This window comes from Salmo salar, chromosome 21, assembly GCF_965601325.2.
Source record: "Salmo salar chromosome 21, fSalSal1, whole genome shotgun sequence".
Lineage (NCBI taxonomy): Eukaryota > Metazoa > Chordata > Actinopteri > Salmoniformes > Salmonidae > Salmo > Salmo salar.
The window spans coordinates 7,594,208-7,606,367 of NC_138311.1; the positions used below are offsets into that span (position 1 = coordinate 7,594,208).

The window sequence follows — 12,160 nt, forward strand, 5'->3', positions numbered from 1 at the left end:
GCCTTCCACAAGCTTCCCACAATAGGTTGGGTGAATTTTGGCCCATTCCTCCTGACAGAGCTGGTGTAACTGAGTCAGGTTTGTAGCCCTCCTTCCTCGCCCACGCTTTTTCAGTTCTGCCCACAAATTCTCTATAGGATTGAGGTCAGGGCTTTGTGATGGCCACTCCAATACCTTGACTTTGTTGTCCTTATGCCATTTTGCCACAACTTTGGAAGTATGCTTGGGGTCACTGTCCATTTGGAAGACCCATTTGCAACCAAGCTTTCACTTCCTGACTGATGTCTTGAGATGTTGCTTCAATATATCCACATAATTTTCCTCCTCACGATGCCATCTATTGTGTGAAGTGCACCAGCCCCTCCTGCAGCAAAGCACCCCCACAACATGATGCTGCCACCCCCGTGCTTCACGGTTGGGATGGTGTTCTTCGGCTTGCAAGCCTCTCCCTTTTTCATCCAAACATAACGATGGTCATTATAGCCAAACAGCTCTATTTTTGTTTCATCAGACCAGAGGACATTTCTCCAAAAAGCACAATCTTTGTCCCCATGTGCAGCTGCAAACCGTAGTCTGGCTTTTTTATGGTGGTTTTGGAGCAGTGGCTTCTTCCTTGCTGAGTGGTCTTTCAGGTTATGTCGATATAGGACTCGTTTTACTGTGGATATAGATACTTTTGTACCTGTTTCCTCCAGCATCTTCACAAGGTCCTTTGCTGTTGTTCTGGGATTGATTTGCACTTTTCGCACCAAAGTACATTCATTTCTAGGAGACAGAATGCATCTCCTTCCTGAGAGGAATGACGGCTGCGTGGTCCCATGGTGTTTATACTTACGTACTATTGTTTGTACAGATGAACGTGGTACCTTCAGCCGTTTGGAAATTGCTCCCATGGATGAACTAGACTTGTGGAGATCTACAGTTTTTTTCTGAGGTCTTGGCTGATTTATTTAGATTTTCCAATGATGTCAAGCATAGAGGCACTAAGTTTGAAGGTAGGCCTTGAGAAGCTTCTGAAGCCATGAAATCATTTTCTAGAACTTTCCAAGCTGTTTAAAGGCAAAGTCAACGTAGTGTATGTCAAGTTCTGACCCACTGGAATTGTGATACAGTGAATTATAAGTGAAATAATCTGTCTGTAAACAATTATTGGAAAAATTACTTGTGTCATGCACAAAGTAGATGTCCTACCCGACTTGCCAAAACTATGGTTTGTTAACAAGAAATTAGTGGAGTGGTTGAAAAACAAGTTTAATGACTCCAAATTAAGTGTATGTAAACTTCCGACTTCAACTGTACATGCTACTCAGACAGACAGACAGACAGACAGACAGACAGACAGACAGACAGACAGACAGACAGACAGACAGACAGACAGTGTTGTGTATTCATGGATGCCAAGGGAAGCCAGGCTTCTCCAAATATTTGACCAATAAAAAAATGTAATAAATAAAATAATATATATTTTGTCTCTCTCTTTGTTTTCATAATTTTCCGTCAATTAGCAAGAGGCTGAATCTCACCGGAGAAATCACTTGAGCGAGTGAAACAGCGCCCCTCTGTCTCAGTATGTGTATCCCATTTATGTGATGCTGTCTGGACCAAAAGAGTAAAACATGTTGCCACAATAGTGTTTGATTGATTGATGCCAGCAAGCATTTGACCTCCCTTGTAAAAAAAGAAAGTGTTGAAAGAATCAGCCAATCAGCGGTGAGCTCAACTGTGGGTTGTCCACATGCAGCAAAATTACTTTTGGTGTCTAAGTTTGTTTTCAGTGTATTAAACTAAGCAAACAGTATATAGCCTTGTTGATTTGATGATGTTTAAACGTTTAAGTTGAAATGGTGCTGGAATAGCGGAGGCAGTACTCCTGTGACTTGTGGTAACTCTGTGGTTCTAAATCAGTTGTTGTTGTTTAGTAAACTGTCAAACATTAACTTGCTTGATCATGCTGTAGGTGATAACACTGTTACATGCAGTGGCAATCCATATATTTGTATATTTTTTGGTCTCTTTTTTTTGGAGGGGGGTTGCCTGTTTTGCATGTTATTTTGACATTAATACAGTACGTGTTGCATATCAGTTTGCAAACAATATACATTTTTTTAAATAATCATTGAGTTAATAAAGCCGCAAACAAACTAGTAATGTATTGTGTATTTGGGATGGGTAACGTGCAGGGTATTAGTAATGTATTGTGTATATGGGATGGGATGGGTAACATGCAGGGTAATAATAATGTATTGTGTATATGGGATGGGTAATGTGCAGGGTAATAGTAATGTATTGTGTATATGGGATGGGTAACGTGCAGGGTAATAGTAATGTATTGTGTATATGGGATGGGTAACGTGCAGGGTATTAGTAATGTATTGTGTATATGGGATGGGATGGGTAACATGCAGGGTAATAGTAATGTATTGTGTATATGGGATGGGTAACGTGCAGGGTAATAGTAATGTATTGTGTATATGGGATGGGTAATGTGCAGGGTATTAGTAATGTATTGTGTATATGGGATGGGTAATGTGCAGGGTAATAATGTATTGTGTATATGGGATGGGTAATGTGCAGGGTAATAGTAATGTATTGTATATATGGGATGGGTAATGTGCAGGGTAATAGTAATGTATTGTGTATATGGGATGGGATGGGTAATGTGCAGGGTAATAGTAATGTATTGTGTATATGGGATGGGTAATGTGCTGGTTAATAGTAATGTATTGTGTATATGGGATGGGTAACGTGCAGGGTAATGTATTGTGTATATGGGTTGGGTAGTGTGCAGGGTAATAGTAATGTATTGTGTATATGGGATGGGTAACGTGCAGGGTAATAGTAATGTATTGTGTATATGGGATGAGTAACGTGCAGGATAATAGTAATGTATTGTGTATATGGGATGCGTAATGTGCAGGGTAATAGTAATGTATTGTGTATATGGGATGGGTAACATGCAGGCTAATAGTAATGTATTGTGCGTTCATCTACCTCTGGCCTGCTCGCCTCCCTACCTCTGAGGAAGCACAGTTCCCGCTCAGCCCAGTCAAAACTGTTCCCTGCTCTGGCACCCTAATGGTGGAACAAGCTCCCTCACGACGCCAGGACAGCGGAGTCAATCACCACCTTCCGGAGACACCTGAAACCCCACCTCTTTAAGGAATACCTGGGATAGGATAAAGTAATCCTTCTAACCCCCCCCCCCCCTCCCCCCCTTAAAAGATTTAGATGCACTATTGTAAAGTGGTTGTTCCACTGGATATTATAAGGAGAATGCACCAATTTGTAAGTCGCTCTGGATAAGAGCGTCTGCTAAATGACTTAAATGTAAAATGTAAAATATGGGATGGGTAACGTGCAGGGTAATAGTAATGTATTGTGTTTATGGGATGGTTAATGTGCAGGGTAATAGTAATGTATTGTGTATATGGGATGGGTAATGTGCAGGGTAATAGTAATGTATTGTGTATATGGGATGGGTAACGTGCAGGGTAATAGTAATGTATTGTGTATATGGGATGAGTAACGTGCAGGATAATAGTAATGTATTGTGTATATGGGATGCGTAACGTGCAGGGTAATAGTAATGTATTGTGTATATGGGATGGGTAACATGCAGGGTAATAGTAATGTATTGTGTATATGGGATGGGTAACATGCAGGGTAATAGTAATGTATTGTGTATATGGGATGGGTAATGTGCAGGGTAATAGTAATGTATTGTGTATATGGGATGGGTAATGTGCAGGGTAATAGTAATGTATTGTGTATATGGGATGGGATGGGTAACGTGCAGGGTAATAGTAATGTATTGTGTATATGGGATGGGTAACGTGCAGGGTAATAGTAATGTATTGTGTATATGGGATGGGTAACGTGCAGGGTAATAGTAATGTATTGTGTATATGGGATGGGTAGTGTGCAGGGTAATAGTAATGTATTGTGTATATGTGATGGGTAACGTGCAGGGTAATGTATTGTGTATATGGGATGGGTAGTGTGCAGGGTAATAGTAATGTATTGTGTATATGGGATGGGTAGTGTGCAGGGTAATAGTAATGTATTGTGTATATGGGATGGGTAACGTGAAGGGTAATAGAAATGTATTGTGTATATGGGATGGGTAACGTGCAGGGTAATAGTAATGTATTGTGTATATGGGATGGGATGGGTAATGTGCAGGGTAATAGTAATGTATTGTGTGTATAGGATGGGTAACGTGCATGGTATTATAGATGTACTATTGTAAAGTGGTTGTTCCACTGGATATCATAAGGTGAATGCACCAATTTGTAAGTCGCTCTGGATAAGAGCGTCTGCTAAATGACGTAAATGTAAATGTAATGTAAATGAGTGGTTTGGAAGGAATCAGTGGCTAACTGCAAGCATTGCAAAGAAATCACTAGCCTGTTATTCAGTGGAGAGGGTGTGTGGTCCAAGTCTGTGTTTAAGGGTCTCTTTTCCAAATAAATATTCACTCGCAACACACCATGGGCCAGAAAAAGTTGAATACATTAGCCATGCTGTCAATCCAGCATTACTTCTGCCGCATTCAAAACAACTGGAAACTTGGAACTGGGACATTTCAGGCTTCAGTGAGTTCAAGATAAATGGAAACTTGGGGGAAAAAACGAGCTCCGACTGGGAAAATCCATTTTGAACGGTCTTCCAAATCGGAATTCCAAGGCCTCTTTCTAGAGCTTCGACCTGAAGATCACTGATGTCATGATTCAACCTTGTTGTCTTGAAAGCATCATAAATCTAGAGAATGCCAGACTTTGATGACAATGTTGGATGACAAAATTTGTCCACGAGAAGGACCGCCGCGCCACCTTCCTGTTCAAGTGAGCACAGCACAACAAGGTGAGTCCAAAAATGTCTTGTATGCTGCTGCATAAATTATGTAATATGCCCACGAGATATGTATACTGTAGCTAAGAAAGTAATACTAAGTGTATGTTGTGTAGTAAGCTGTTAGTAGCCCATGTGCCTTAGCCTAATTCCCACTCATAACTTAACCTACTGTTCTGACTTGGTGGTGAACCTGTAGCATATAGCCTGTTTTATGAAAATGGCATTAATTATTGTAGGAGCTTTACTTGGCTGCTTATATGCCCCCTTTATTTATCCTACAGTTCTGAATTGGTGTAGAGGGAGAACACTGAAATAACAGCCCATGTTCTGAATTCTGTCGCTGTACATTTAAAAAATGCTGAACAAAGAGTTATATTGACTACGTCCATCCTAGATCGGTTAGTTAATGTCTTAATCGAAATTACGGATTGCCTCTTATCCGATCGTCATTCCGTTATGCCATAGTTTGTACATCTCAATTGTCAGTAGAAACCACATTTGTTTAAGCAAGTCAGCCATATCAGCTATGTTTTTTAAGCAGTACATGAGGCTGAATTAACTGTTTCGCTGCCAGACAAGGCTCTGCTGATAACCTGGTGTAGCGGTGGTAAGGATTCAGTCCATAGTGCTGAAAAGAAAGCTCTGCTGTTGGGACAGCTTTATGTACAGTGGGGGAAAAAAGTATTTGATCCCTTGCTGATTTTGTATGTTTGCCCACTGATGAAGAAAGGATCAGTCTATAATTTCAATGGTAGGTTTATTTGAACAGTGAGAGACAGAATAACAACAAAAATATCCAGAAAAACGCATGTCAAAAATGTTATAAATTGATTTGCATTTTAATGAGGGAAATAAGTATTTGACCCCCTCTCAATCAGAAAGATTTCTGGCTCCCAGGTGTCTTTTATACAGGTAACGAGCTGAGATTAGGAGCACACTCTTGAAGGGAGTGCTCCTAACCGCAGCTTGTTACCTGTAAAAAAGACACCTGTCCACAGAAGCAATCAATCAATCAGATTCCAAACGGTCCGCCATGGCCAAGACCAAAGAGCTCCCCAAGGATGTCAGGGACAAGATTGTAGACCTACACAAGGCTGGAATGGGCTACAAGACCATCGTCAAGCAGCTTGGTGAGAAGGTGACAACATTTGGTGCGATTATTCGCAAATGGAAGAAACACAAAAGAACCCTCAATATCCCTTGGACTGGGGCTCCATGCAAGATCTCACCTCGTGGGGTCGCAATGATCATGAGAACGGTGAGGACTCAGCCCAGAACTACACGGGAGGATCTTGTCAATGATCTCAAGGCAGCTGGGACCATAGTCACCAAGAAAACAATTGGTAACACACTACGCCATGAAGGACTGAAATCCTGCTGCGCCCGCAAGGTCCCCCTGCTCAAGAATACATATACATGCCCGTCTGAAGTTTGCCAATGAACATCTGAATGATTCAGAGGACAACTGGTGAAAGTGTTGTGGTCAGATGAGACCAAAATGGAGCTCTTTGGCATCAACTCAACTCGCCGTGTTTGGAGGAGGAGGAATGCTGCCTATGACCCCAAGAACACCAGCTCCACCGTCAAACATGGAGGTGGAAACATTATGCTTTGGGGGTGTTTTTCTGGTAAGGGGACAGGACAACTTCACCGCATCAAAGGAACGATGGATGGGGCCATGTACCGTCAAATCTTGGGTGAGAACATCCTTCCCTCAGCCAGGGCATTGAAAATGGGTCATGGATGGGTATTCCAGCATGACAATGACCCAAAACACATGGCCAAGGCAACAAAGGAGTGGCTCAAGAAGAAGCACATTAAGGTCCTGGAGTGGCCTAGCCAGTCTCTAGACCTTATCCCATAGAAAATCTGTGGAGGGAGCTGAAGGTTGGAGTTGCCAAACGTCAGCCTCGAAACCTTAATGACTTGGAGAAGATCTGCAAAGAGGAGTGGGACAAAATCCCTCCTGAGATGTGTGCAAACCTGGTGGCCAACTACAAGAAACGTCTGACCTCTGTGATTGCCAACAAGGGTTTTTGCCACCAAGTACTAAGTCATGTTTTGCAGAGTGGTCAAATACTTATTTCCCTCATTAAAATGCAAATCATTTTATAACATTTTTGACATGCGTTTTTCTGGATATTTTTGTTGTTATTCTGTCTCTCACTGTTCAAATAAACCTACCATTAAAATTATAGACTGATCATTTCTTTGTAAGTGGGCAAACGTACAAAATCAACAGGGGATCAAATACTTTTTTCCCCCACTGTAGACCCTGACAGTTTGTGGGCACAGTTTGTCACCCTATAGTGCAAGTAATATATTGTTTAGTGTTGTGTTGTGTAGTGGCTTTGTTGACATGCATCTAAATAAAAATTGTAATTTGCCCCAGCAAGATTTACTGTGCACATATCACCCAAAACTTTGCCATGTAATTATTTATGCAAAATATATTCAGATATTATTCCAATGTATGCATTTTTCGAGGCAAACATTCTGATGTGAATTTCTGGCTCCGTTGACTGTCCTAGCCTATTTCAATAGTACACTTATTAGCCTACTATTAAAGCATTGTGAATTACCTTGGTCCTAGACCCATGTTAGCAAAGCAAACATTAAAAACAGACACATATTTTAATTTGGGACAGTTTATTTTCTTTTTTGGGGCGTTTGAAATTGCACTTCGGGACGATTCTGGGATGGTTAGTCTCTCTCGAACCCTGCATATATCATGAGCATAGACACGATAGCTGTGTTTTAAAATGATTAAATAAACTGAATTCACAGTAAAACACATGATAATGCCCAAAAATAAAGTGTCCTTTGAATAGTCGGTTGAGGGCAGGTGAGGAGAATCATGTTAACAGTGTGGGTATCATGTTTACTTTACATAAAATAAATTAGTTAGGACCGCTGAAAGGCGCAGGACAGATAAATACAGAGAACAAAAAAAACGTGCAATGCCATTGACACAAGGGTCGTGTGATGCAGTGAAGAATGATGGGTAGAAATTAGTGTTCACATTCCAGTGACCTCAGACGTCAGCCTAGAATAGTTAAGGAAGAGGGGAGAAGGGAAGGGGGAAGGGAAAATATAGAAAAAAAAGAGAAAAAACTTTTCTGAGATTGGACACTTTCGCACAACAGTGAAACTCTGCAGCATTCTGGCTTTTAGGTCTCCATGTTACATTTACTATTGTATATTGGTCATGCATATGGATTTTATGATGCAATTTGATTAAAACCAATCCCAAATTTTCCAGGTAATTCTGGATTTTCCCTAATTGAAAAACCTGCACCTAAGTCTCTTGAGCTAAGAATAGTGTGAGTTCAAACGTAGTCCTCTATCACAATGGAAGTTGTTGACTTAATAATTTAAGTCTCCCTGCAAAATGGAGAACCTCCGAAACCTCCTTACTATTTACATAAAAAGCACTTCCTTTTCATTCCAAATTTGACACAACAATATCTCTTCACAAACGCATCACATCACTCGAGACTCATGGCCAATAGCATTGCTCAGTAGCAATCTGAATAGCAATATTTTTTTGTTTTCCACTTTTTATCCGTTTTTACTTGCCTGACAATTAACTACAAGATTGAATCTGCAAACTTATCTCTGACCTAGCAAACAGAAAAATTATGTAACAATTATCCTAAGCAGTCGGCATGCTGAAACACTATACGTAACTCTTTACATTACATGAACAGAATTCAAGTCAAATTTTTTCACTTTGCTTTACAAATAGCCTCTTTAGCCTCTTCAAAGCTGCTAAACCTTAAGTGTCAAGTGCTAAAGGAATCAGGTAGCCATTAAGTTCTGTGGGAGTATACATGGGGTTATTGGGGAGACAGTTGCTGCTGTTAGCTTCTTGATTGTGGAACCAGATTTGGGCCTCAGGATGTTGTCATGGATGACGGGTCATTCCACATGGCAGCCACATCCCTGAACCTGTCAGTGGAATTGTGGGAAAGCAATAGCCATTAGTCTCTTTCCAACCGCTTCTCTGCAAACCAAACCCTGAAAGAAAGAAGTCACAGAAAACAAAGCCCCCATGTTGTAAATTGTGTGTATCAGTAAGGCTTGAAGCATATGGATTGGGACTGAACCCCTGACACTGTCTCATTTCAAGGTTGTGTTCATTAGGTGCCAAGGGAAGAAAACTGACTAAAACAGGGACAGACTACCTGGCCTTTGTTCTCCGTGCTCTAATGACCATGACCCAACTTTGAAGATAAGTTATATGAACATTTCTGAAACTTTATGGGAAAAAGCTTTTTATTTTGTTTTGTGATAATGAAAGAGTGGTTTTAGAGGACAGTGAGAAGAAGGAGAGAGGGGAGAGCATAAGGGAACTTTAAAATACAAATTTGATCTCCAATATTGTATAATACACTGCTCAGCTCCTGGCTATACTGCCTCTGGCAAATACAGGAGTAGATGCTACCAACCACCACCAGGGTCAGATTCCCTTCTATGTAAAAGGTTAATGGACTTTGTGCTGAGACAAAGTCTCGGTCCCAAATGGCACCCTATTCCCTAAATATATAGGAAGTAGACTGCCATTTGGGACGCACAACGGCTGAATCCTCTGTAATAGCCTACTAGATTTATCTATAAATAAAGAGCTTGATTTCAACACAGAGAAGGAAGGGGGATACCTACTCAGTTGAATGCCTTCAACTGAAATGTGTCTTCTGCATTTAACCCAACCCCTTTGAATCAGAGAGTTGCGGGGGGCTGTCATAATCAACATCCACAGCACCCGGGGAACAGTGGGTTAACTACCTTGCTCAGGGACAGAACTACAGAATTTTACTTTGTCAGCTCAGGGAATCAATCCAGCAACCTTTCAGTTACTGGCCCAATGCCCTAAACACTAGGCTACCTAATTTATGTGTTATTTACCTGTGTTGAGGTGGATGTGTTTTCTACTGGGCTCAGTCATTAGCCAGAGCAGTGACATTTAACCTAAAGCAGCCTGCCATGAAAGATCTATCATAATAATTATATAATCCTCGTCAATAATGACACAACATTTTCAAAATTGAATCAATTGCTGTCTAATCTCAATAAAACATGTCATTAGGTTAGGTCTGTTGCCACCTAACTGCCATCACACATTATGACTCATATCGATGCCAGAAATAGCCGTGGAGGCATTTGACAGAAGGCTTCTTTGTACAAAGGGACTCCTCCACAGACAACCATTTCCCACGGAAATGTACTGGAGGTCACTGATTCGGCCTCATGCTAACAATGCATACTGCGTGCATTAGCATTATTAGTGTCAGCGCTCTGATGTTGGCGGTGGGTAAGAGGTTACCTTGCGTTGATGAGGTACTGGGCAAGGCTGATGTTGGCGGGGGTTCCTGTGATAGTGATCTGGCGCTCCGACGAGCCCTCCATGGCATTAGCGATTTTGATCTGCGCCCCAGACATCTGGCGGATCTCGTTGATTTTGGTTCCCTGGCGCCCGATTATGCAGCCTATTAGCTGGGAAGAAATGGCAGCGGTTCTTAACTGGGAAACCTGGAACAGAAGCCTTGGGCTGGCTTTCATTGATTTGAGCTTTAAAAAGCTCAATCATGAAAGCAGTGCGACATCATTGGCTCATTGCAGGGTCAGTTCCATTGAAACCCAGTAACTACAAGAAATTCATTTAAAGTAATTTGAGAAATGTTTCATTTTTCATGAGGTATTTTTCATGTCATTGAAAGTTGATGGTGTTACAAGGCAGCATTTTTAAGTCTTTGTATGTCTGTGTTAACTAATATTTGTCTTCACAGTAAAAGGTATCTTGTGGGGAAGTTCTTTGAATTACTGTTCATCTACTGAGCGGAGAGTTAAAATGAGTTGACCCTGATACCGGTTCATTAGTAGTTTATCCTACTGTTGTCCTTTACTCACATCATTTGGAATTGTGAGTTCATGAGTACTGGCCGGGGGGCTGGTATCCAAACCTGTGTTGGGGAACAGGGAAGGAGAGAACATGGCATAAATAGCATTTTTTATCAATTGGAGGATGTCTTGCTGTGAGTCAGGACCTTGGTCTTAGGATTGCAGTCCTAAGGCATCAATGTACCAAGGACCTTGGTTTGTTACCATAGTAGTCAACATGAGAGCCGTGCCCTTGGGGTGAGATCCAACATAATCGAGATCCCATTGACTCTAATGTACAGTGGGATCCAAATGTATTGCCACCCTTGATAGAGATGAGCAAAAAAGACTGTATACAATAAATAATAAAAATAGTGAGCTATATTGTATGCTCAAATAAACAGGATTTTTTAAAATTTTATACTAATACAATTGCTCAGAGAAAAATCTTTTGTTTAAAGCCCTATGCTGTCTTTTTAATTTAAATGTTTAAATCATCACTTTGTGCACTTATTATTATTTTTTTTTATAACTTGTTATAATTTATTTCCCTGGGCCTGCTTTAGCCACTGAAATGCTCAGTCAGACTGTGTGGGCATGGGGATACAAATTTGAATATACACTACATAACCAAAAGTATGTGGACACCTGCTCGACGAACATCTCATTCCAAAATCATGGGCATTAATACGGAGTTGGTCCCCCTTTGCTGCTATAACAACCTCAACATTTCTGGGAAGGCTTTCCACTAGATGTTGGAACATAGCTGCAATCTTGCTTCCATTCAGCCACCAGAGCATTAGTGAGGTCTGGCACTGATGTTGGGCGATTAGGCCTGGCTCGGTGTTCCAATTGTAATGCCCCCGTGAAACAGGAAAGGGCCTTCCCCAAGCTGTTGCCACAAAGTTGGATGCACAGAATCGTTTAGAATGTCATTGTATGCTGTGGCATTAAAATGTCCCTTCCATGGAACTAAAGGGCCAAGCCCGAACCATGAAAAACAGCTCCCGACCATTTTTCCTCCTATGACCAGTTGGTACCATGCATTGCGGCAGTTAGCGTTCTCCTGGCATCCACCAAACCCCAATTAATCCATTGGACTACCAGATGGAGAAGCATGATTCATCACTCCAGAGAATGCGTTTCCACAGCTCCTGAGTCCAATGGCGGCAAGCTTTACACCACACCAGCAGAAGTCTTGGCATTGCACATTGTGATCTTAGGCTTGTGTGTGGCTTCTCGGCCATGGAAACCCATTTCATGAAGCTCCCGACGAACAGTTCTTGTGCTGCCATTGCTTCCAGAGCAGTTTGGAACTCGGTAGTGAGTGTTGCAATCGAGTACAGCCGATTTTTACTTGCTATGCGCTTCAACACTCGCCAGTCCTGTTCTGTGAGCTTGTATTTGTATTTATTATCCACGTTAG

At 41.4% G+C, this 12,160-nt stretch overlaps 1 protein-coding gene across 5 annotated transcripts in view; it reads right to left on the bottom strand.

The window, feature by feature from the left end:
* Positions 1 to 7,486: 7,486 nt before the first annotated feature.
* pcbp3 (poly(rC) binding protein 3) overlaps positions 7,487 to 12,160 on the bottom strand; it is a 181,377-nt gene continuing 176,703 nt past the window's right edge. For 2 of the 5 annotated variants that reach the window (XM_082966945.1, XM_082966943.1), the window contains exons 14-16: positions 10,765 to 10,817; positions 10,181 to 10,350; positions 7,487 to 7,900 (exon numbers count right to left, since the gene is read on the bottom strand). In XM_082966945.1, coding sequence (XP_082823071.1) covers positions 7,873 to 7,900; positions 10,181 to 10,350; positions 10,765 to 10,817 — 251 coding nt within the window. In that variant the 3' untranslated portion in view covers positions 7,487 to 7,872. Of the gene's footprint in view, positions 7,901 to 8,295; positions 8,806 to 10,180; positions 10,351 to 10,764; positions 10,818 to 12,160 lie in introns of those variants that run through there. The other 3 variants (XM_014163880.2, XM_014163879.2, XM_082966946.1) reach the window with 2 other exon arrangements.